The sequence below is a fragment of the Cygnus olor genome, chromosome 19 (assembly GCF_009769625.2).
Source record: "Cygnus olor isolate bCygOlo1 chromosome 19, bCygOlo1.pri.v2, whole genome shotgun sequence".
NCBI lineage: Eukaryota > Metazoa > Chordata > Aves > Anseriformes > Anatidae > Cygnus > Cygnus olor.
Window position 1 is genome coordinate 422540 of NC_049187.1, and position 25112 is coordinate 447651.

Sequence of the window (25112 nt, forward strand, 5' to 3'; positions counted from 1 at the left end):
CCCCGGCTCCGCTGGCCCAGCCTCCTGTCCCCTGCCCCCGGTGGCACAGCAAGGTCTGCTCCAGGCCCCAGGCTCTGCCCAGCTGCACTCTGGGCACAGCAGCTACCGCAGCAGGGATAAGATCTGCACCAGACTTCAAATGGGGGGCTGAAAGGTCACCCCAGCACCCTTCCACAGGCAGGGAGAGCCACCCATGCTGAAGACGTGGCCCAGGCCTGGGCAAGCGGCTGCAGAAACGACAGTGTCAGCAGCAGCCAGCAGAGCAGGGCCTGGGGCTCCTCCACGGAGCACACGGCAGCGCCTCCAGGCTTCTGGCAGCTCCCAGCCAAGGGAGATTCACTCCCCCTGCACAGCAATTGCGTTCCCAGGCACCAAGGGTAGGGTCCCTGCCCTCCAGCCAGGCACAGCAGCCTCTCTGCCTGCCCTCCAGGCCAGCGGAGCAGTGCAGGAGCTAGAGCTGACCCAGGCAAGTGTAAGGGCTGGGGGGGGTGCTCAGCAGCCAGCTGGCCAACCAAGCATCTCGTGGGTCGCGTTTAGGCAATGAGATGGGTGAGGAAAGCACAGGGAGAAAAGGCAGCAGGCCTCGAGAGTCCAACCTGGCTAACAGTCAGTCCAGAGTTACATGTGGCCACCACGAAGCAACACCAGAGGGACTCACTAGCCACGATGGAGGGAAATGACAGCAGTTTCTTCTCCACGAAATACAGAGACCTCCTCTGGGGTACAGGTGCAGAACATTTGCTGCTCAGAAGGAAGGAGTGTGAGGAAACCAGAAACAGCAAGGGCAACAGCACAAGCTTCACTCAGGGACTTCTCCAGCCCCTTCCAGTCTGACCCTGGTGGCTGCAGGCCCTCCAAGAGGCTGAGGGAGCTTGCTGTGGTGACCAGAAGGCCCTGGGCAGGTGATTCCCAGAGAGGAGGGCATGGCCAGGGCTTGTGCCCACACCAGGAAGGGTGCTGGGGCCTGGGAAGGTTGGTGTGCCCACACTGCCATAGCTGCCCCATGACCAGGGTTAAAGCACGCTCATGAGCATCTGTGTGTGCCTGAAGCTAGCTTCCACCACTGCACCCACCGCCCCCCGACACAATGCTGAGGGGCAGGGTCTCACTAAAAGTCTGCCTGGGGCAGGCACAAGCCCTGCAGTCACCTCCTCTCCCCTGAGAGGAGGGGCAGGCTGCAGGGGACAGTCGCTTTTGTTTTTCCTCACAGGCAGCCCTGGTGCTGCCAGCCCATCCACCACACACGCCCAGAGCACGCCCCCAGTCAAAAACCCAGCTACAGCTGGGCACAGGGCCCTGCTCCCCCTGTGCCACCTCAGTTCCTCCATGTGGACATCAGTGGCACGAGAACAGCAGCAAGCCAGGCAGCACCGCCCAAGCCCATCCTGGCAGACAAGTGCTGCAGCCTTCCTGACAGCGAGGCGCAAACCAGCCCCAGCATGGGGCAGCGGTATTCCTTCAGCCAGCACTACCTTCAGGACCACAGAGCTCTCTGAAGAAAATCCCAGATGGATGAGGTGGTGCTCAGGCAGGCCAAATCCTTGTTTCGCTACAGAGAGCTGAGGCCACGCGCTGACCTGGCAGAGCGAGCTGCACTTGCTCCCGCTGGGAAACCAGCGTGGTGAACCGGCAGTTCAGATATCCAAGTCCCTGCAGGTGACCCCTGTACCATGCAAACTGTCAATGTCCACCCTAACCTCGTCTCTGGAAAAGTCTCTCTGACACCAGGGAAGAGGGTTCCCATCAGACACCTTGCTGCCGCTCAGCGCAGAGAAGGTCCCTTTTTGGGAAGGGGCTAGGTATAGGCTTCTCCCCCTCTGCTTTCTGCCCCCTCCTCACTCCAAGACCTGCCTGCAGGGCAGCACGAGAGGGGGGTGCCCCATGGGGCTGGCTCTGTGTTCACTGCTCCTGGAGGCGAGGAGGGCTAGAGGCCTGTGAGGTCAACGATGGCTTTAATAAAGATGGCGTCATCACGGACATAGGAGTTCTTCGCTTCCATCATGGAGACGGGGCAGAACAGCGGGCACCCGCTGGCAATGTTCATTTCCGTGATGGGTCGCTGGAAGGAGGAGGATGTCACGTCAGGGCGGAAAGCATCGATGATGTGCTCCCGGTTGTTCTGATCCAAGAGCATCAGAGTTACCTGTGGAGAAATGTGAAAAGACACAAGAGCAGCTGAATAAAAAGGACAGTGAAACCCAGCCCAGTGATTTGCTCACATTAACCCTGTTAAGCATTCACGTACAGATGCAACCATAAGCCACATTACACATCTACAAATCTGGAAAATGCCTGTAACTAGGGTCAGCACAGAATGTCACCTCTGACATTCTGCAGAAATGCTCCCCACATCCTGCCTTGTCACTGGAAACTTCTGTGCGGTAGAACAGGGCTGTCACTGACTGTGAAAGCCTAAAACTGGATGCCATGAAGCTTGCTACCAATACTCCACACAGCTATTTCATTAGGTTCCAGAGCGTTCCCATCCCACTGAGAAAGAAGGCGGCCCTCTTTGTATCGGTAAGCCCTGGCTCAGCCTTCAAGCGTTTTGCAAACCCTGCAGGTCTAGGCACTGAAATCTGAACTTTTGATGCTGAGCAAGCATCAAAAGCACCAGCAGCAGCCACAGAATAGAGTCCAGAGATGACAATCTTCCCCAGTCCCACATGAGTGCAGAGGCTCCGCTTGCCCTCCAGACACGCTGTTCTCCTGCCACAGCCTTTGCTGTTTCACACGTCCCGCCCCATAGCACACGTGGTGCTTTCAGCACAACAGGGGAATCCCCAGGGTGGCTGATGGCAGTAGGCCGGACGGCTGGTGCCTCACAGCTCAGGTGGGCTCAGAGCTTCAGGGTGGCACATCGCTAGGCGTGGCAGGCTTCATCCCGAGCCTACCTTCTGGTTGAAAGGCCAGCGAAGAAGAGCATCATTGGGTCCTTTCATCACCACAAAGAACAGGGACAGATGGGTCCCACGCCCGGTGCCATCCCCGTTCAGGTAAACGCGCAGACACATCTTGTAGCCATACTTGCTTGTGTAGAAAGCTGTTGCGAAACAGACACAGTGAGGGTGAGAACCAGCAAAGCCTATCACCAGCAGTTTCCTCTGAACTTTGAGGACTCTGCGGTTTGGATCCTAGAAGAAACCAGGCTGGGATCTTAAAACACCACGGATACGTTCCAGAAAGCCACCACAGACAGACAACGGTCAGACGTGATTGTGGACTGCCTTGGAAACAGTTAAGGCCGAGGCCCCCACAAGCCCCTCAACCCAGACGAGAAGCACAGTGCTGCAGCACGGATCGCAGAGGCTGCCCACAGCACAGCCTCTCCCTGCCCTCCCGCACGCCGAGGACACCTGAGGTTCCCCGGACATAGGCCGAGATGGAGCTCTGCCAGGTCCCGGTGCGATCCCCCCCCCGCCCCACCGCAGACCAACCCTTTGTGCTGCACGCAGCCAGCAAATGCCTTACGGTGAGCGACAGCTCACCACAGCAGCCCTGACGGGTAAGAGCAAACAGATGCAGAACACCCGAGGCGGGGCACAGCGTGCCTGGTACTCACTGCACCCTCTTCGTAAGCCGACTGCCCCTGACCAGAGCAGAGGCTCAGCAAGCCAGCGGTGCTCCCAGGCACTGGCGTCCCTTGCTTCCAAACAATTCTAACAACGCCCATGGTGCCCTCCCAACTTCATGCAGGGCCTCAGAAGTGGGTACCGCTGCCAGCTGCCCCCTCGTAGCAACGCAGGCCTGGGGCAGCCCGGCGGCACGCCGAAGTGACTGCGGGTGGCGCTTTGCGTGTGACTTGGTGCAGGTTTCTGAACGAGCGCGCTGGCAGCGGCAGAGAGGCCATGCGCTTCCACGGGCCAGACACGCAGGAGCAGAAAATCAGGGCTTTGCCATGGCTTTGCCATGTCCATGCCTACTGACGCGCCCAGCCCGCTTCCTCTAGGCAGCCTTCTCTCTACCAGCTTCCCCTAAAGCGAGGGGCGTTGGGGCAGACGCCATCTTCTGCTAGTCCAGGCAGCTCATCCTCACAGCCCACCCCTCAGCCTGGGGCTTCTCAGCACTCCTGTGACCCTGCCAGCGTGCAGCCAGGCAGAGACCTGGGGGAAGGACGCCAGCGGGAGCATGCACGCACACCAGGCCAGTGGACCCAAAGCAGCAGCAGGGACAGGTGCCCCGCTTCCCACCGACTGCGAGCAAAGGCAACGCACGTCAGAGGCAAAGCAGGATCCCAGCAAGCTGCCCGCTCCTGGCGGCCAGCAGCTGCCGAGCAGGAGCTTCACCTGGGGGCTGCCCTGGATCCACCCTTGCTGGGTGGATTTGCCTTTTGAACTCTCACAGTTTGGGCCTTCGCAAAATCCTGCAGCAATTGTTTTCTCCTGCCAATGCAATTGAGAGCAGTAACTGTACTTTCTTCTATTTGTTTTAAAACAGATCTCATGTGGTATCTCCTTGGTCTTACGTTTTAATACAAAACCAACAATTACACTCGTTTCCCTTTTTCATCCCATTCACAGCTCTCTCTTTCCCAGGCTGAAAATTACTATTATTTCACTCCGTAGGAGGAAAAAAACACCTCCGCACGTTTTTGGTTTTTGTTTTAAAAAAAAAAAAAGTATTTGTTTCTCAGCCTAGTTTTCTCAGGTAAAGCAGCACAGGGAATGAAAATCTCTCATCTAACACCACAATCAAATACAGAAGGAAACAAGGCCTTGTACTTTGCTCTTGCCAAGAGAAAAAAAAAAAAAGTCCTGTCTCTTCCATAAACATCCTTGTGTGTTCAGCAGAGGCAACCTTTACCTTCCAGTCCCTCCAGCCATGAACAGTACTTTCACTAGCAGACTGCTGGTATCAACCAGCACCACAAAACAGTCTGGTGGCCCAAAAGGTATTGTTGTATTGTTTTTCCTTTGATGAAGTGCTTTACAAAAAGAGCCGAGACTGGCATTCGCCTGCTCTCACTTTCCTGATGATTTACTGGCAGCACCACACCACTGCGGGATGGGGACCAGGCTGCATGCAGCGCCAAGGAGGAGGCCACAGGAAACACAAGGTGCAGCTCTGGGAGGAGCTGTGCATTCAGAGCACCATCGAGCAAACATCTGGACAGAAGAAATCTGCATTCAAAGAGGTCTCACCCCCCTCTCCCTCCCCAGCTCCTCCACTCCGCTCCTGCCCTCCAGCCGACTCCTGCTTATAGCCCTCCACCAGCTGACTTGGTTCCTCACCCTAGGAAAGAATCCCAGTCCCCCAGCGAGGACACCAGGTTGTATCAGCTCGTGAAGGGTGCGGGCAGCCCCAGAGCCCAGCACAGTGAGCAGCGGATGCTGGTGGCCAGAGGCCAGGAGGACGAGCTGTCAGCTCGGTCCAGACTCTGCCTCAAAACTGCAGCCTCAGGAGATGCTGAGGTCAAGAAGCTCCTGAGCACTGTGCAGGAAACAGACAGGATGCAAGATTTAAGGCCCTGCCTCTAAGCCAAACAGAACAGATTTGAACCTGATTTATACACGCTGAGAAGGAAGGAAGTGCTGCCTTTCTAGAACAGAGAACAGGGGTTTTCCACAGCTGTCACTGACTTTTAAAAGGAAATGCTAATTGCATGCAGACAGTTTCAGTAGCAGTTTAGTTCAGTTCCCCTGAAAAGGGGGAATCCTTTTTTCTTTCAGTTTTTCATGAAAAAGGACCTATACAGCCTTCATCCAGAAAAGATTTTTTAAATAGTTTTTAAAAAGCAATTGTTTTTGTCTCCTGGTCCAGCAACAACCTGATTTTTCATTACACCAGGAAGCAGGTGCAGCATACATGCTCTTGGCTCATGTGCAAGTGGATGTTTTGAAAAAGCTCTCCAGCATGCTTAGATCTAAGAGATTCCTACTCAGGGAAACACAAACTCACCTCCTCAACTGTTCTTTGTGAGGCACGCACCCCATCAAGCAATGAATTGTGTGCAGAGATGGTTTCATCTCACAGCTACAATCCTGAGAAATGCTTTCATAAGCAAACAAGCTAGATCACAACGAATTCTTTAATGAGATTTTTCTTTTTTTTGTTTGTTTTTAAAAACTGAAGCAACAAGGCTGGGCAAGTTCCACAAGGAGAGCCCCCTCCTGGAATAGATGCCCAAGCACTTCCCTGTGTATGGTATGGGCTTTATTTAGACACTGTCTTTTGCAACTTCATGCTTTGGGCTCTAAAGCTTATTTCTGATTTCTTCCCTTGCTTAACCAGTTTATTGCTGGCTTTACTGTCTCTGGGTATTTTAACTGTAACTAAAGAATCATGCAGGGCTATTCTGGAACTACGATGTTTACACTTTCCACTATGAGAAATTAAAAAGGTCTTCTGCGATAAGCAGAGCACTTATTTCGCTCGTTGCTTTTAAAATAAGAATAAAAAAATAAGTGGTTCAGATTCCCCTGGGAAAGAGGGAGAGAACAGAATTACATCTGAATGGCCAAGTATGTCACTTGCAAAGGTCACCATTACAAATCCCACACCCAGCTGAGGCACAAAAGGCTTTTGCTATTTTTCGGGCAATAACCTGGAGAGAAGATCGCAGGAGAGCGGCCTGTTATCGCCTCCTGGCGCTTCCTGGCAAAGTCTGTTATCTTCCAGATGAAAACACCATCGTAGGTGGAAGCTTCCATGTTGCGGATCTTTTCCTCCATCTCAGCCATGGCCAGATCTTTGAGCCCAATGCTCCTTTCCAGCTGCCGAACCTGCTCGGTGGGACACATGGTGCAGCCTGGTTAGACACACGTTCTGCTGTGAGCCCTAAGAAAGCCAGCAGCCACCAGAATCCCCTTCAGGTCTGATCTTTAGTGACAGACATTCTCCAGAAGCGACAAAGGGCCACAGGGGGGAGAAGATTAACACCATAAGCCAATTCACCAGAAGTTCCTTTTGTGTCCTGCCATTCTGAAGACGACACATTAATGCAACTCTGTGTCTGAACTGGAAACTTTCTTGCAGTGAACGGAAAAATCCTCTCAATGAGCAGTTCCGGTATGTTATGACCCAAGAGGTGAGGATGGGGGGAAAAAAGTCCTCTTTGTGACAAAACTAGACTGAGAAACAGAAGAACCTACACAGAGCCAAGAAGGTCTCGCCACAGTTAATTGCTGCTAGGCGGCAGGGTTACATCTATATTGGCAGATCTCATGCTGAGAGCGCAAAGATTAGCTACAAACTGCAGAATTCCCAGTCACCAAGACACAAGGGCAGCACGCAGCTGGGACAGTACTGGAGCACAGCGGCCAGGGCAGCTTCTTCACTCTAGACCATGCTAGGTACAATGCATCAATGATGTAGCATTGATGACTAGGCTCCTTATGAAAGGTTTGGAAAGTGGTAAGGCCCACAAATTCCAAGAGATTCAGTGAAATGCTGGGTACTCTGCTTCTCACTGGAAAACTTTACCTAAGATGTGCGCATCATTTCATTACTAACAGAGACCTGAATACTTTCTGCATGTCAGTTTGATTCCCATCTTTTCCAGGAAGCTTTTGAGGGTTGGGCATGGGCACAAACGATATTTTAGTTCTACCTTCAGATTTATGGAGATTGAGGACTACATGGTGAAGTTTTGCTAACTAGTAACATAGAAAGTGAACTGAAAAAGCTCTGCTCAGAGTGCTGGAAAGCCCTATCCAGCGGTTACATACCTTGTTACTCAGAGATTCAATTTTTTCCTGGTCTAGTCGATGTTGCCGACTATAGGCTTCAGCTGTTAGAGACACTCTTTCCACCTCCCGGTTGAGCACGCAGACAATGTTCTCAAAGGTCATTGTTTTCCTCTCAAGGGCCTCACATCTTCCCAAGAGCTCCAGGGACTTGGAGAGCTCCATGGATTTGGAGAGCTCTGACTCTGAGCACAAAGAGTTTGCTGCCAGTAGTGGGGAGTTACTTTGTGATGAGGAAAGGGCAGGAAGATGCTTCAGGTCTCCAGAGCCACTCTTGAGGCTAAGCACAAAACTCAGTAGCATGTACAGATGCTCCGCCAGACACTTGGTTTCATGTTCTGGTAGCCTTTCATTTTCCACCTACACGAAGAGAAATACATCCCATTCAACAAGCTCAAGCTATGCTCTCACCATCCACAGAAAAAAATCCTCCTTGAGGCCACAACATTAGCTTTAAATTATAAAGGGGAAAAACCAAAGAAAAATAATTTTAAAATGTTAGTTGGTGGATTTTTTTAAAAAGAAAAGCTTCAATCATATATAATGATGGATGCTTAACATTTCCTCAGCTGCACATACTATTGTACTTTGTCTTCCTCCATTCCTTTGCAAAAGGGCTCAGATATACTTAATGACACCGAAGGACAAAGCCTCACATAATCCCCCTGAGAATGGATTTATATTAACATCACCAGTAAGAGCTACGAAAACTAAGTCACATGGAGAAACATTGCCTTGTTCAAGCTCTAGCAGGAGAATAAGACACTGTACACCCAGTTCTAAGCTTACAGCTGTCAGTGACACGACCACCAGGAACCTCAAAGTACTCAGTGCGTTTCTCAAGAAGGTTTCCTTCTGTGTTAAGTTCATTTTCTGGTACCCAACGTCCGGACAGCAGATGATGTTGGGCTGCATTTGCAAAGGGTTTAAAACACCATTTTGTTCAAATAGCTGAATACAAGCAGCTGCAGAAGTTTGGGCTACAGTGGTCTGGAGGTTTTAACACTGGAACTGAAAAACAAGTCCCTAAGATAAACACGAACAGACAAACCCTTACCATCTCAGCACATCCAACAACCTTAAATCTACAAGGCACTTTACATTTGCCACAAGTCTTCACATGGTCCTGAAACTAGAAAAGAAAGAAGATAACGTTAGACAGATCTTATGTGACCCAAGTAACCCCCCTTCTGTCTCACTGAGGTCTAGGAAACTGAAAACAAACTAAAGAACAACCAAGCCTTCACTAATCACTAGCTTCCAAAGCGTATGGTTAAACCTGGACACTGCCTGCCATTAGTTGGGATTGCCACTGTAATTTAAATACAGCACTGACATCTGCAAGGAAGTTTTATTTTTCTCTACGACTAGGAGGTCCCACCTCTCACCTACACACGCAAGAAAAAGAAGATAGCACAGATACACATTATGGATGCTGAGCAACGAGCTTCATTGAAGAAGAAGAGGAGGGATGAGGAACAGCCCTATGAAAAAGGTATCCATTTACACGTGTACAATTCACGTAACCCTGGTGGGGATGTGCCACAGTTTGATATTTTTACTTCCAACTAAGCATTATAAATCTGAGAACAAAGAGCTTTCTGATGGTCCTGCCTGAGTGTTTATAGCAACTACTGCAGATCCACCTCTGCAAGGGAAGGTCCTCTGCTGCATCCAGTACCCATTTGCTGGAGGACGTAGGCACACCACACCTCAGCCACCTCACATCTGGCAGCTGCCACGAAGAACAGAGGCTGAGGCTGGATATTTCTATAGAAAAGCGCCAATAATCCTCTAGCCTACAAGATGACTCCTTTGGGTTCCCACACAATGTATGAGTAATGCTAACAAGCACTGGCACACCATCATCTCGCTTTTGATATCTCTCATCATTAGATATCAGTGGTGTATTCTGAACAACAGCTTCATTCCACATTTAACACCTACGTTTGCCACAACAGATATCAACTGAAACTGTTTTTAAACCACTTTTTAAAAAACTTCTAGATCCATCTGGCTTGTTTAATGAGTCAGGTTACTCAGTTACACGCTGCAGGACTAGGGCTACAATTTCTGCAGTTAACAAAAGTTTGGAAAAAGATAAAAGAGGGAGTTATCATTTAAACAAACAACAGATCATGTATGGGAATCCTGCAAGCATAAGCCTACTCTTTGCTGGGCTCCAGCTTCAGCCTGCAGACAAGCAGATCAGCATCCGAAGATCACAGCACAAAGTCCTTTATTACGCTGGCTGTTTTGAAGAACTCTTTACTCATTTTTTGATGCTTCTATGTCCCCCGCCCTGACACAAAGGCCTTTTGCAACAGCACTGTTAAAAATATTTGCCCACAGCAGGCAGGACAGTTTCAGCTGAATGTGTTTTTTGAAGATGTTTCCCAAAACTTTGACTTTCAGACTTTTGTGCCTCGCACCAGGAGTCAGCAGCATAGAGGCCCTACTAGATACGGATTCATTTACATGATTAATTCAAAAAAAATTTTAGCTGGAGATGGGATTGCTTCTCAAGATTGCGCTAGTGGTAAAGATAGTCGCTTTACATAGGAAAAAGTTACCCTTTAAACCCACAAGTGTGCTTTTCCTACGGAAGTCCTGTATCTACACATGGTAAATTCAGAAGTCATAGGAAGATTACGTTAGCAGTATTACCGCTGAACTACAAGTGCTAACTAGACACCTTCCCCAACACCCTACCAGTATTTTCAACTTTCTGGAAAAGTCGGATTTGTACAAACTGCTGGCACCTAGTTGCTCTCCCCACTCCACTTTCTAATGGTCCAAGTTTTCCTCCCAGCCCTGAGAAGCTCTGGTTGTAGTCACCCCGGACCCCAGATGCCATCACACACAGCTCCCCAGCGGTCGGATACCTTCTCTCTTGGAATCTTTTTCTTCCCACAGCCTTCACAAGTCAATGGAAACTTAGGGCAGACTTCATCGTGAGCCTGTAAAAGAATCAACAGGAGACTATTTGGTCCTCTAAATAAAGGCCCCAAGAAGGTTACTAAGATGAATACAGCTCAACAGGCACAGTTCTGTATTACGTGAGAGGGCTGTCCTCAACCAACTTATCTCAAATTTTGGTCATGCTGGGAAGTCTTTTTGCTGACTCATTTCTGCAATCTCCAGGCTACCAGAATTTTGGGTGCTTATATAGCCTTCCAAGTCTCAGCCTCAATTTAAGAAGTTGCTATAATAATTTCGAAAGAAAAAAAATAATCAAATTACTATTTTGATGGACAAGATAATCAACAGGAAGCTCACTTTACGGCTTTGGCAGGAAAATACACGTTCAGGCAGGTTAAGTGAAGTAAGAGTACCTCAGCAAGATAATTTGTATAATTTTTCCACTGTAATGGTTATCAGTCAGCTGAAGTATGAACCCATAGCCTGTCATGTGCTGAGCTGAACTGTCTGACAGAATCTTCACATTTGGATCAGTTCAACAGGAAATCATATTTCAACCAGAAAGAAAAAAGTATTTCAAAACAATTTCACTTAACAGTCCCTGCACACAAGCACCCACACCTGTAGCAAGAGCTCACGACTTGTTTTGTGGCCAGAGAAGCTGAATAAATGATCATGGCAATGTGATCCTCCGTCCTCTGCAGATCCTAGGGCCAGCAGTACCAGCTAACATGGGACTGATGGAACATGCCTCTGCTTTCTGTATTATTTCCACACTAGTTAAACCTTCTCTCTTTATACACCACCCAGCCGAAACACGTGATACATTTCTATCCAAGGTTACGTGAACTTTGACACATCATTATAAATGCCATTAAAATGTAGTTCAAAATTCAGATTAAAAGATAAGCATATTTAACTATACCCCTGTGGTAGTAACAGAAAAAAAATGAAATACTTATAAACTAGTTATCTGAAACTAAATGCTTTGAAAACTTGGTCACATTTATTCTTTATTAAAAGAAGTTATTCTCGGAGGGGGGGGAGGGACATGGACAAGCTGTTCTGTACTGTTACCACATCAGAAACTGGAAAGTGAAACCTATTAGTGGCTCAGGTTTGGCTTGTTAGTTACTCTCTCCTTTTTATACTTTAAATGAGTAATCAGAGTCAGAGGTCTCACTGCACTGTCCCTGGAAGAGTGACCTCCCAGCCTCTGCATCTCAGCTGGACGCACATGGACAGCCTGGATTAGCACCTGCAGAGGAAGCCTGAGGCAAAGCACGTTCCTTCATCCCCCTCACACGGAGGGGTTGAACCCTTTCTTCTATCCACCTCCTGCTCTCATGTTCCAGAAGCGCCAGATAGCATCTTCCCCATGACCCACAAAATGCTGGCATAAGAACAGACGCTACAGGCTGGCTGGAGGAGGAGATGTCACTGCAGATACAGCTATTTAAGAAGGGGGTATTTAAAACTTGCCTTCTCCTGTGCAAGTTGCTATGTGCGAAATTATCACCTCCTTGCAAATCAGCCTCCCCTTGCACTCCCCTCTCCCCACCTCCCTGCTATTCTAACACACCACGTAGCGTTTACCTCCCATTTTGATGCCAAGTTGCACCACGATATAACATACCACATACATGCAAATCTGAGACGTGCACTGAGCTCACAGCCAGACAAGGAAAGCACTCATTGAACAGCACCACACGGCTCAGCTGCACGTGCACCTGGTCTGTGTGTAAATTGCTTAAGACACCCAGAAACACGTGCTCCAGCCAGCACAGATCCAAACCTCTCGACAAACATTTTTATGCGAAGAGTTTAGGGCTCCTCTGGAATCCCCTGCCCCTGCCCCTTCCCCATGGGTGCCGGAGGAAGGTGCCCACACGGAGAGGAGTGGATCTGCTCAAAGGCACCCACCCCACCCAGCAGCTGGGGCAGGGGCTGACACACAAGCCCGAACCGCAGCACTCCACTCCCCCAGGAATGGGGCAATCCTCCCGTTTACAGCTCTCCCAAACCCACATTCGTGAGCTTTGCTGCAGCAAGGACAGGCAACTCTGACCGTCAGGCATTCGCTACAAATATTTTAGGCAGCTTAGGAAAGCCATCACTGCAAACATGCTAGGTAAGAGCAAAGTTGTTTTTTCACTGTGAACCTGCAATGAAAATCAAGTTAGATAGGGGGTGGGAGAGGGGAGATGACAATAAAAGAATTAAAGCAGAGCTGAAAGACCACAGCCTGACTCAGACCTTTAGGGCTATTTCTCCAGCCACCTCAGCACTGACTTCACCCACCAGTTGGAAACCAAGGCTCAGACTGGCCTGCAGGTCAGGGCCCAGCATTCAACAGCAGCAGGAAAAAAACGTGGGCAGAGTTCACAGCCTCCATGATAACACCCCCCTCTTCCCACTAAGCTAAAACCAAAAACCTCTGGGTGCTCTCGCAAACTGGACTTCCCTCCCTAGAAATAAACAGCAAGATAACCCAGTGACACCGCTGTACGACACACCAGTTACATCTCCATCAGAACAGGTGATCAGGAGCCCACCTGAGAGACTGGAAAAAATCAGGTATCACCCCCTTTGGAAGGACCACGGTAACGTGCGAGCATCTGTTCACGGTGCACATGCTTGCAGGTGACCCTTGCAGCCGCTCGGCACAGTAACACCTGCCCCTACTCCTCTCCAGAGCAGCACAGGTGGGCTGCAACAGGGACATCCAGCACTCTTCCCCTTGCCTCCGGGTCGCATACGACCACGCCTGCCTGTGCGCGTGCTGTAACTCTCATACCTTAATATCAGGAAAGTAGAAAAGCAATTTGCAGTATTTGCAGTTGAGGTTTCTCTCGGGGCACTCCCGCTCAGAGTGGCGCTCCTTGTCATTCAGTGTGATCAGTCCCTTACATGCCTGGCACTCAATCAGCAGGAACGGGCAGTTCCCCTCATGGCAGCTCTGTGACAACAAGAGCAGCACATTTCAGTACAGCCGTACGGAAAAGCGCAGACACACAGGCAAAGAAGCTGGGTTTAGTAACAGCAGCTGATCCCTGGAGGATGTAATGATCATCTGCTAAGGAACGCCAGGATGAGCTGCGCTGCTGAGCCTGTGTAAATAAGACAAAAGGGAAAACTGCAGTTTAATCTGATTGCTGCTCTGTGTCTCAAAGCTTCGCTAAACCTGAACTACAGAAGAGGTAACTGATGAAAGTTATTATCCCTGCATCAAGGTGGCAGAACGGGATGCGCATCTGCCCTCAGCTGCCCTGCTCATAAGCTGGCACATTACCACAAACCTGTTTTTACGGAGGTCTTTCAACTGCACTAGGAAATCCATCGGCATGACACAACGCTTCCCCTCTGGCTAGGAGACAAGGCAAGCAGCTGAGAGCAGCAACCAGCAGCTGCGAGATGCCTTTGCTGGAGCCCCCCCCCCCGCCCAGGGTTACAGGCACAGAGCAGGGTGGCCAGGGACACCGGACACACAGAAGGACAGGCTTGGGGTAGGCTGCACAACTTGGCTCTTCTGCAAAGCCTCCCACAGGTGCACATTGCTCAGTGAGAGCCAGCAGCACCCTCAGAGCATGAAAACAGCAACAAGAAGCACAGGCAAAGCTGAAAGGCTTGGCAGCAAGGGCGGGCGCACCTAAGAGGAAGGAAAATTAACAGGAATGCAGAGGAAAAACAGCTGTAGGGGAAGTGGCACAACAGAGCACTGCCAGAGCTTTGACAGTCGCAAGCCCAGGCATCTTAGCCTGGGCACAAGGAAAAAGGTGGGCCCACAGATTTGTAGAGAAAACACTGAAAACGGGTCTCCAGGACCCAGTCTGTGATTCACAGCGCCAGGGGAAAGGGAGCTTTCTGAGAACATCGCATCAGTAGATGCCAGACACAAACTGCTCCCTTTGCTGGGACACGCTGCCGAGAGAACAAGCAAGTCCACTTGACATCACAGCTACTTAAACCTCAAAGAAACTACCAAAACCACAGATTAAGTCCACACCAGTACCACTCACAGCTTTGAACTTTAGTTAAGCACGCACGTCAGCGAGGGAACCGGGAACCATCACAGCCCTTACTCTGCCGGCCAAAGCCTCAGCTTTCATCCGAGTTGAGCACGAAAATTGGCAGAAATGATGTCATGGGTTTCGCAGGGCCTTGCTCACTTCTGGTTTCAGAATGAGGACCTCAGTTGCAGAAGAACTTTTGCTTTCAGCATTCTGTTATTTTATTAATCAGCTTTTAGGACTGATTAGACAGACATTTGATTTAGGCTTTATTTTAAAGAATTCAAGGCAGCATTTCTTGTGCTGAAGGAGCTTGTAAAGCAATAGCAGGGTTTGAAGAAAGTTGAAGGCACAAGAAACTTCTGAAAGCAGCAGCAGGTTTTCTAACATCTCCTATGACAGACTCCGTCTTTCCCTACTTGCTTTGAACTACCCAAGTACTAGGCTCCGGGTTACTCAAGGATGCTTTCTTCAAATTCTTGTGTTTTGCAATCCCCACCATCCCAGAGGAATGACTTTGGCAGGGAGATTCTAGTCTGAAATGGAGGGGCTGGGCCTCAGAACAATCTAGAAAAGCCCAAGCCTGAACCTGACCTGGTGTCAGTGTGAACTGCTCCTGGGTGGAGGTGCAGCCGCTGCCCAGAGCACGTGCAAGGCTGTCAGTCAGAGCTGCTGCATCGCTGCGCCCCTGCTGCAGGTATGGTCAGCGTGGCTTTGAAACAAAAAGACGAAATCCGCTTGCCAAGCAAATTAAGAATTACCGCACTGGACTGTTCCAAGTCTTGGTAAACTGCTGTTTGACAAATAGTGAGGTTCAAAGGAATTGGAACATGTGACCCGGAGGTAACTCCAGGCTACAATCACCAGTTACGGTCGTGTGAAAAAATCATCAAGATGTGCTGTTCATATCTAACAAGGTCACTGCTTAACAGCAAACTGTCACCAGGGAGTGGATTCCAATCATGCCACCATGCTAACGATGCACATTCATAGCACTACTTTGAGTTCACCGCCAATACGCCGTTCTGGCAGCCAAACTGTCATTAATTAGCAGCAGGAAAGCTTTGACAAAAATTTGACAGCTCTGCTCTAAGCATGCTAAAAACACTGACCATGCCCACAACCAGACCCCGACCACACGTGAGATCTCCCCCATTCTTTAAGCAGTATTTTCACCAGCATGCAAAGCTTCACCTTGACCTCTCACATCGAAATTGGCAGCTCAGGCTGGAATCTCTCACCGGCTAGCTGGCCCTTCACGTTAGAAAGGGCACGGTTAAGACAGGTGACGTTCTGCAGCACACAGGTGGTGAGCAAAGGCAGCGCAGACACTGTGCCTCGCAGCCGAGGCTGTGCCTAGCAGAGGGAAGGCACAGGCCTCGCACAGAAGGGCTGCCACAGAACAAGGCCAAGAGCAGCACGGGCGCTCGCAGAAGGGGACAGATGGCTTTTGCAAACTGGAGAAGTCAAGCCCACGGTGAGCAGCTTGATCTCAAACCCAATCACTTTATCGAAAAAGCTGAAACCGCCTCTACCTTTTAAACAAGGGTGAATGCACGGTCGTGGCTTTGGCACCTGCCCGGTATCTGGAACCCAAGGAATTCCTGTCTCCGAAAGCTGTGTTCAAACCGAGGCTTCCGAGGGGCTTCACGTCGAGGCTTCAGTGGGACACATTACCCTTCTCAGCTTCAAAGTTAGCAAGTTACAGTTCTTTGTTTTCAAAGGGGCAGATGTTAAGGCTGTTAATCGGGTGTGCCACCACAACAAGGCTGAGCTGCTTCTTGGGGCGAGCACTGAGAGCAGACCCTCTGCTGGTGGGGCTTTCCAGCCCCCTCCCACGCGCGCTCTCGGGCACTCCCCGTGGCTTACCTCCCACCACGCAGCTTGGACGGGAAGCTGCCTAGCTTCTGGGCAGCCAGCCACAGAAACTCAACTTGAGGGACTGCAAGGGAGGCCAGGTTTTGTTTGTGGACCTCAGCTCCAGCTCTGGAAAGTAAAGGTGTATCGCGTCCTTTCTGCTAAAACAGGAGGTCCTTTAGATCACCTTTATCTGCAAGTGCAAGGTACTGTAGATAATGGATCCTCCCAGGAGAGAGGGATCCGGGCATGGGGGATACTGCCGAACAGGCTGGAGCTGGCTGCAAATGACCCTTCAAGACCATACTGTAACTTGAAGCCAGAATCTTCAAAAAAGACAAACACCGTTCCTGATTTTACAAGGAACTCTGGTTGCTCCGGTACAGCGTCACCAAGTACGCTTGCCCCAACACTTAAAAAGCTGTACCTATACAGGTAACGCTGCTATAAAATATTTAACATTACAGTTCTGAGGCAAAAGGAACCGGGCAAAGTAGTTTCAAAGATCAGCAGCTCTGTTCCAAACAACACACAAAAGCCTGACGCTGAAGTTGAAAACCACCACCAAAAGCTGTTAGGGCATTCGCAGGGACACGGCTGGAAAGAGGGGTCATAAAGCATCACGAAGGAGGAGACCCCCAGCTCAGGGCCCCCAGAAACATTTCTGGGGAAGGACAGTTTTCCCTACACAAAGCATTCCAGGGCTCCTTCATCACCTCCAAGGGAACTGTAGGAGCACAGGGCAGGAAGGAATTCCCAGGTACCTGGTCCTCCCGGTCCCGGGAAACCACAGAGCCCTGGAGGGGCTGCAGGCACGCTCTCCAACAGCACAGGCTTTGGAGGACTAGCACTTAAGTTCTGAGTTTTGCATCTTCCACAGCCTTTTAGGCTTTGATTAAAGGGAACTCTTCAAAATCAAGGCGGCAGTTTACTACAAGGAAAACACATACTCTCCGGCTTGGGTAAGGACAGACCATCACCACGGGTGACAGTCAGACGGGCTGAGCTTATGTTTTACTAGCACTCCCCCCAGTGAATCAATATTTATCTCAGCTTAAATACAGCCACCAGGATTAAACTTCAGACCGTAGTTTTCCTCCTTACAAAACGTATACAATTTAGTTTCTCTACGTCTCAAACAATTCTGTATTTCGTAAGAAATGAAGCTAAAAGCCCTGAGGTTATAAATGAGAACACAGCTGACCACGCAAACACCCCTCTGCAGCCCTCCCCTCCCACCCCAACCCCTCCTGCTTGGCCCGCGGGTGCCGAAGCTACCTGTTGGGCTGACCCGGCGGACGCGATGCCCACCTCGCTTGGCCGGGGCGGCAGCGAGGGCGGCGCGGCCACCAGGCAGCGCGCCAGCAGAACGCGGGACCTGCGGGTACTGCAGGCGGGGACGAGGAGAGGGAGCCAGGGGTGGGGAAGGTGAAAATAAAAGGCATGTGAGAACTGGAGACATTCTGATAGAGCGGTAGAGAGGCAACCAGAGAAAAGAAACACGCGTCAGTGCTGAGGAATGAGAGGACTTAAGGCCTCCACCTCCAACAGAGGTGTCTGCACTGTTTCCCCAAACTCCCTCTACCTGGATATCACAGGACATTTTCTTGGTCTTAGAATGGGCTACTTTTAGTTTCTGCAACCCTCCTCAGATTTTCCACCTAAATCTAAAGGCTTCTGCCCACAGCCTGCTTTCCTTCATGTACACTCGGGCAGACTTATCAGGAAACCTATATATGAAAAGAGGTTAGAGATTAAAAGGAAAAACCCCTCCAGTCCCACCACAAAATACTTTATCCAAATGCTACTAAATATTCACAACTGCATCCAGTAGTCAGGAAAATGCATTTGTAAAGCCAGACATGTTCTAAGCACGTAAATATTTTGTATGCTTCGCACAACTTTAAGCAGAAGTGCAAGTCATGTCCAAGCAGATTTCACTCTTTCAGTTTTGTACGTCCCTTTGAGACTTGAACTTTGGGAGCCTGGACAGAAAGCAAAACTGAGATTAAATAATTTATTTATTTAAAGTTGAACATCTAGAACTTTTCAGCTACAGTGCATTTTTTTTTCCTTTCTCATAACTCGGATAACATTAGCAATCCAGAAGTGACAGTGTTTCTTGATTTGTAAGAGAACGGCAGCCAAATAAGTCTCTCAGTACCAATACTGCACAATTCTTAAATGAGCAAACAATGATTTAGCTCTTAGGGACTTTCCATGTCCTGTCGGAAATAGCACAGCAAGGGACTTTCCATAGTGGGAGCGCTGAGCTGCTGCAGGACGTTACACACATTTCTGGCTACAGATGCAACCGTACAGCATGAGGCAAACTGCAAAGATGAGCTGACACCAAACCAGCGCCAAGCTAGTAAGTCTACCCAGAAGTCGCCGTTTAACATCAGTTCACGTATGCTAGAGGCTCCAGGCTAACGCCTTTGTCTGACAGCTCCTTTCGCCAGTACCCCTCAGGCACACACACCACCGCCTCCCCAGCTCCCGACCACGCGAGGACAGCCTGGCTCGGTGAAATGCCACAGCTGTTGTGCAGGCAGCTGGCAGGAGAGGCAACACCAGCCTGACCCTACCTCCCCTCACCAGCTCTCTGCCAAGAATTAGCTTTTCCAGGGAGGGCACAAAACAGCGTTTCCCTTGCTAGCACAGGCTGCACTGTGCTCAGCAGCAGGGGCAAAGCCCCCCCAGGACAGACCGAGCAGCACCGCCAACGTCCCAGCCCCAGGCTAACGATGGCTGCAGCAGCTGAGCACAGCACCACAGAGCCGCAGCCCAGGAACTCCAGGAAACGCTCTTGGAAACACTTTTCTAGTGAAACATTTCTCAGGGCCTTTTGAAGATTACACGGAGAGTGAAAAACGAAGCGCAGCCTTACCAGCTCAGACTCTCTTAAACAGTTGTGCACAAGAACCCAAAGCGCTACACGCACACACCCCTGCAAGAAGAGAGGCTTAGCTTGTTGCCTCTTTAACGTTTCTCGTGCAAGTACCGGCTGGACCCACGCCTGCTTTTGACCACATTAAGAACCTTTGGCATCTGATGATTTTTTGCTGCACCCTGAAGAACTTATCTTCAAGACTTCTTTTAAATCCAGGAGAAAAAAAATCAGAAGAGCTCATCAGTCACAGCACCCTGACGTTAGCACTGCAAGCTGCTGACAAATGTCGTTTGGTTTAGGCTAACAGAGATAAGCTCACTCACTACAGTGACCATTTTGAACGCTGCAGCAGGCACGAGAACCGTGCATTAAAAGCAACAGGTCACCGGCACAAATTAAAGCGTGGGCCAAACAATCTGCAGGCACCAACAGAACAGCTTGGCCCTGGAACCTCAGTAAAACCCAGTGCTCTGAATGCAACTCCTCAGTTTTCTCTGCTGTGCCGGTGTTAAGCTTTTAACTTGATGTTTATTCAGCCACATGCACACACACCACGTGCCACTTACAGATCTAAAAAGAACGGGTTCAAAGCAGGAGAAGCATTTAACATCCTACTATCCTTTGGGCAGCACTGTAGAGCGAAAAAGTTGAAAGCTCCGGACAAGAGCACAAGGAAGCACAGGTGCAGGATGCCCCTCTGGTCCCAGGCTCAGCAAGCCAAGCAGAACACTCAAGCACAACCCCCAGTTGTGCTCTCTCTTCCTTGCACGGGCATTGCTAAGAGAATCCAAATGGAGCTTAAACCTTTTCCTGATACACATCTCAGCCACTACCAAAGCTCCACAAACAACACGGCAACAATCTTTACCTAGGGCTAGTGCTGGAGGGAAAAAAACGTTGATTCCTCTTATCTCAGGCTCTTCACATCCTTCCACTCCAGTACGGATGACAAAACTGTCCCTCAGGAGCACCAAAACTTCACAGGTGAATAAACGTTGCTCCTAACTGCCAACACGTTTTAACAATGCCATCTCCACAGCAGTGTTGACTTGTTGGAAAGCACAGAGAAGCGCGTGGTTCTCTGCAGTTGTCAGAACACAATTCTCATGTGGCACATTAGCTGTACACATGCTAAGGACCAAATAAATGCCCTGTGCCATCTAAAGAAGGCCTGAATTAAAGAGCTGATGCGCTCCCCAGGAAGGGCAGGGCAAAACCATTCCAAAGAAGAGCAGAAAGCCATTCTGTCCAACGGTCTGGTGGTCCAGAGCGACTCGAAGCGATGTGTGGCGAGACAGTGAATGATGCCCAAGTTCACTGCCCATCTCCTGCAGACACTACATGGCACCGTAGCTGGCAGAAGCAGCTGGCTGGAAACCGGATCACAGCCAGGCCACTTTCCCCACGCTCACAGGTTGGAAATAGGTTGTAGGTTCACACAGCACAGCAAACTTAACACTGTCGTTACGTGGCACAATTTCTTGACAGTTCTTCCACCATCACTGTCAGCATCAGCAGAAAGGAAGAACACCTGAGCCTCCCCTAACATTGCACATACACAGAGGAAAGAAAGAGCACACAGACATCAAAAGCCTTCCTTTGAGATTTACCTCGTACTCCTTAATAGTCCCCTTCCACGTGCAACCATCGTTAATACAGACAGCAGGCAGACTTTCCACCTCCCGACGAGCTGCGTTGTCTGGGAAAGCCTGCAATGGAAAAAACAAACCAACCACAGAAATTATTGAGGGGTTGCAGTCTTGGTCCAGTCTCTTCGTTCCTTATTATCAATTCTTTAAGAAAAAAAAAAAAAAAACTCCTCCCAAGCCAGTTGCCACATCACATCCTCAGAGGTGTGTTAATGGCAAACAAACCTTTATTACAGCTTTTAAGTAGGCCATTGCTATATTAACATAACCTGGATTTTAGAGGCTGTGGAGTCCACCAGACTCATCGTAATTCTCACTACTTGAGGGAACATTTCCTAAGAATAAGGCAATCTCAGAACTCGTGCTTTAAACAGAAACCACAAATGGTATTAACAACATCAGTGAGTTTACTTTTAAAAGCTAACAAACAACAAAACATGCAATTTTACTTACTGAGCTGGTTTCCAAAATAGAAATTCCTTCTTCATATATCCCTTCCTCAATACAGCTTGCACACTTTTGAGGTCCAGAACTAGCAGATAAAAAAAATAAACACGTAACAAAAACGAGGCCAATTGATATAATAAATAATAGGAGATTCCTAATAACTTAACAAAATGAAAGAATTTTCTTATTCTAAAGACAATACATCGAGCCTTTGCTCAATTGTATTCTGGATGCCCGCTTCCAATGGCTTCTTGTCTCACGATTAACTGTTCTACTCAATTTCATTCAAAGGCAAAAGCAAGATAAAACACAAACGAACTTTTCTGAAAGTCAATGTGTGCTTAATTTTCCTCACACATGCCACCATCACTTTTAGGAAGTTCCTACAGTGGCTTTGATGAAGACTGAAGGAGATCAGCGCTCCACCTGCACTGCTGCCAGAGCTGCAAAAAACAATCCGGGAGACTCCGGAAAAGTGAACTTTGAATCAACCCCCCGAACAACAAAAGCAAGTCAGAGCTTACACGCTCCCTTAAAGAAGGGGCCTGATGCTTTCTTTAATCAAAGACTAAACACAGCTCCTTCACGGAGATGACCCTGAAAATAACGACTTTCAGCTCTTCTTTTGCTTCTGCTTACTTTTAAGCATCTTGTTTCTAGACCGGAGGCAGAGAAGTTACCTTATGATTTTCTTCAGACAATAAGAACAGTAGCGATGTCCACACTGAGCTTGAAACGGCCTCCTCAGAATGTTCTTGCAATCCGAACAGAGGTATTTCACCTCCAGTTTAGTTCCCAGTATCGCCTTTGAAAATCCAGGCTGGTTTAGATCCAAAGAGCCTGGTGGAGTAGAGTTTGCTGCTGCCATGTGAACGAAGAATTCCGCCCGCCGATCCAGAGCCTGAAAACGAAAAATATTTCCCCCGCTTGCTTACGACCGCCTGCCGGTGGCTTCTCACGAGCCCTCACAGCAGCCGAGCCCTAAGGCCAGCAGCAGGCAGGCCGCCGGGAGCCGCGGGACCGCCTCGGCCTCGTCAGGAGCGCGGACGGCGACTCGCCCTCGAGCTGCAGCCTCGAGCCCGGGGCGCACGGAGGCAGCGGGGAGGCCCCGCCGAGCCCCGAGCCCAGCTCACCGGCACGCGGCCCCGCCGGACAAACCGGGGCTCCCGGCCCCAGCGCTGCCGCCGCCGCGCCGGGAAGGGCCGGGGCCGGGCGGCCCGGGGGCGGCAGCGAACCCCGGGGGCGGCAGCGAGTCCCAGCAACGCCGCGGCCCGGCGGGGCGGAGCAGCGGCCCGGGGTCGCGCCGCACGGGGCAGGGCTCGGCCGGGCCCCCCCGCCCCGGCCCAGGGCCGCCCCCCGCCGCCCGGCACTCACCGGCCCGTCCGCCCGCGCCCCGCACCGGAAGCGGCGCCGGGCTCCGCCCCTCTCCGCCCCCCCTCCCCGGAACGGCGGGGACCCGGCGGCGGGGCGGGCCGAACCCCGCAGCCCCGTCCCGCCGGGCTCCGAGGCGCTTCCCGCGGGGGAACTCGGCGCCGCTGAGGGTCACGGCAGCGCACGGCTCAGCTCGGCGCCTGACCGCCGTGGTCCCGACCCGCAGCCGCGCCCCCCCCGGGGCTCAGCTCCCCGCCCAGGAGCCCCGCGGGGGCAGGGAGCCGCGGGGGGCGGGGGGAGGGGGTGACCTGAAGCCCCCCCCACGAGGGCTGCGGGGCGCGGGGAGCTCTCGTCCTCCCCACGCAGGGGAATTCACTGGACGCCGGGGAAATCCTGCTCGGGCAAAACCGGGCGGAACCACTCCGATGCTGCCCCTCTAACGGAATGCCCAGAGCCCCGGGGCGCGGTCAGGGCGCTTCTCCCACATAGCCCTGGCTGCCAGGACGGCCCGGGACCAGAGGTTAGGGCAGCTCCCCGTGCAGCCCCGCGCTACGCTGAGGGCTGAGCTGGTTACCGGTGAGTTTGGGGAGCCACCAGCTCCTCCACGCTGCCCCGCCGGCTGGAGCGAGCACGTGCCCTGCCAGTCCCTCCAGCACCCGCGCGCGGCTCAGGCGGGCGCTGAGGTGAGGTGCGAGCTGCGGGGCTGGTGGAAGCCTTCCTGGGGGCTCCTGCGGAGGACGGGGGCCACGTGCCGGGCACTGAACCACCACCTGCACGGCTCTCTGTGGACGGCAGAGCTGTGCTGGTGGCGAGCTGCAGCCCGCAGCAGAAGCCGGACGGACAAGGGCGGATGCTGATCACGATGCGAGGAAGGGAGGAAGCCTGGGGAGTAAGGATGAATGTTCCTGGCGAGTACAGAGAGCAGAGCCTGCTGCGCTCCCATCCACTTCACAGGGCCAAGGCTGCCCCAGGCGTTCAAATGCACGCCTGGGTGCCACGCACCCCAACCCCAGGCAGCAGGCTGACATGAAGTTACCAACTACCCCACAGTGCATCGGCATCCAGCGCTAGCAGGGGGCACCAGGACGCTGCTCCTCTCCTGATATCTCGGCTGCCCCGTGCCCCTCCAGAAGTGTGCACAGAGGCAGGGACCGCTACAAGAGCCGTCCAGGAAATGCAGCCCCACGGCACTGTCCTGGGCTGGCTGTGGTCACCCCCGAGCATGACCAGAAAAAGGCACAAGAGCCCCTGGGAGACATGGCACGCATGAGACAGAAGAGAGCTGGTGGGGACGCACCAGGGGACACCCCAGAGGGAGAGCAAAGCCTAGGAAAACTGACATTCGGCAGAAACTTCACAGCTCACTCCACCTCCGGGGGTAAGCCCTGAGTCTCACCTGGTGTCAAGTGGGATGGCTCTGCTGAGGTCGAGGCCACGAGCTGTGTCCCCGTGCACGCGACAGCACCGGGAATTTGCACTACGCTGTTCCTCCAGGACAAGCACCACCGCGTGCCCTCGCTGGCACTGCTTCAGTTCTTGTGTTGCAACGTTCCTTTTCCTGGCACAGCCGCGCTTGTCTGGGAAGTGCAAGTGTAAAAAACTCCTCATTGCTAAAGTTCTTCACCGGTTTGTGTAATCCGGTGAAGAAAATCCCCTTCTCCATTTCCTGTACAAAATGTGACCCTGACAGGAGTAGTGCTGGGGGCAGGACGCGTTGAAATCGATTCCTGTAGAGAAGGAACTGATCAGCAACGACTTACCTGGGCTGCTGGCCACAGAGGGGGCCCAGCCAGGCCTGCCCCAAACGAACCCGCTGCCGCAATGCTCCGTTGGCCGCCACGTGGCCAGAAGCAGAGCGAGCTGCGCACCGGGGAGCACGCACCCAGCAGCATTCCCCAGAGCGCTCCTTCCCCCGCTCCTCGGGCCGCGGGAGCCGAGCCCGAAGCGACGACAGAGCAGCGGAATGACCGGCAGCGAGAAGGGGGAGCCCCGCCAGCTGGGAAAGGGCCTGACTCAGGCAGTGCCCGGGCCGGCCCCGGCCTGGAAGCCACCCGCTCCTCCCGGCTTCGGTGCTGCTGAGAACCCCCGAAAGCACCGCCCAGGGCTTCCCCGCCGCCCGCCGCCCCCCGCGTTTCAGAAGCGGGGAGAGGCCCTGCGGGGGCTTCCCGGCCGCACCGCGCGGCTCCTCGGATGACTCGGGCGGAGGTCGGGGATTTGATCGCACCGCAGCCGAGGGAGCTGCCGGCGGGGCTCCCCCCGGCCCGGCCCGGCCCCGCCG

The 25112-nt window shown here is 51.7% G+C and overlaps 1 protein-coding gene across 11 annotated transcripts; it reads right to left on the minus strand.

The window, feature by feature from the left end:
• Positions 1-1389: 1389 nt before the first annotated feature.
• On the minus strand, positions 1390-25070 carry TRAF2 (TNF receptor associated factor 2). Of its 11 annotated transcripts, none has more exons than XM_040531976.1 (12): positions 24717-25070; positions 24231-24561; positions 22144-22364; positions 21470-21548; positions 20978-21076; positions 13405-13566; positions 10571-10645; positions 8743-8817; positions 7668-8045; positions 6545-6722; positions 2895-3043; positions 1390-2143 (listed from the first exon to the last, which is right to left on the minus strand). In XM_040531976.1, the coding sequence occupies exons 3-12, from the start codon at positions 22329-22331 to the stop codon at positions 1925-1927; spliced, it is 1602 nt and encodes a 533-aa protein (XP_040387910.1). In that variant the 5' UTR covers positions 22332-22364; positions 24231-24561; positions 24717-25070; the 3' UTR covers positions 1390-1924. The 11 variants fall into 11 exon arrangements, with proteins under 11 accessions (XP_040387910.1, XP_040387911.1, XP_040387915.1 ...); XM_040531977.1 differs by having other exon boundaries at positions 24231-24411; positions 24595-25070; XM_040531981.1 differs by lacking the exon at positions 13405-13566 and having other exon boundaries at positions 24717-25069.
• Positions 25071-25112: the final 42 nt, after the last annotated feature.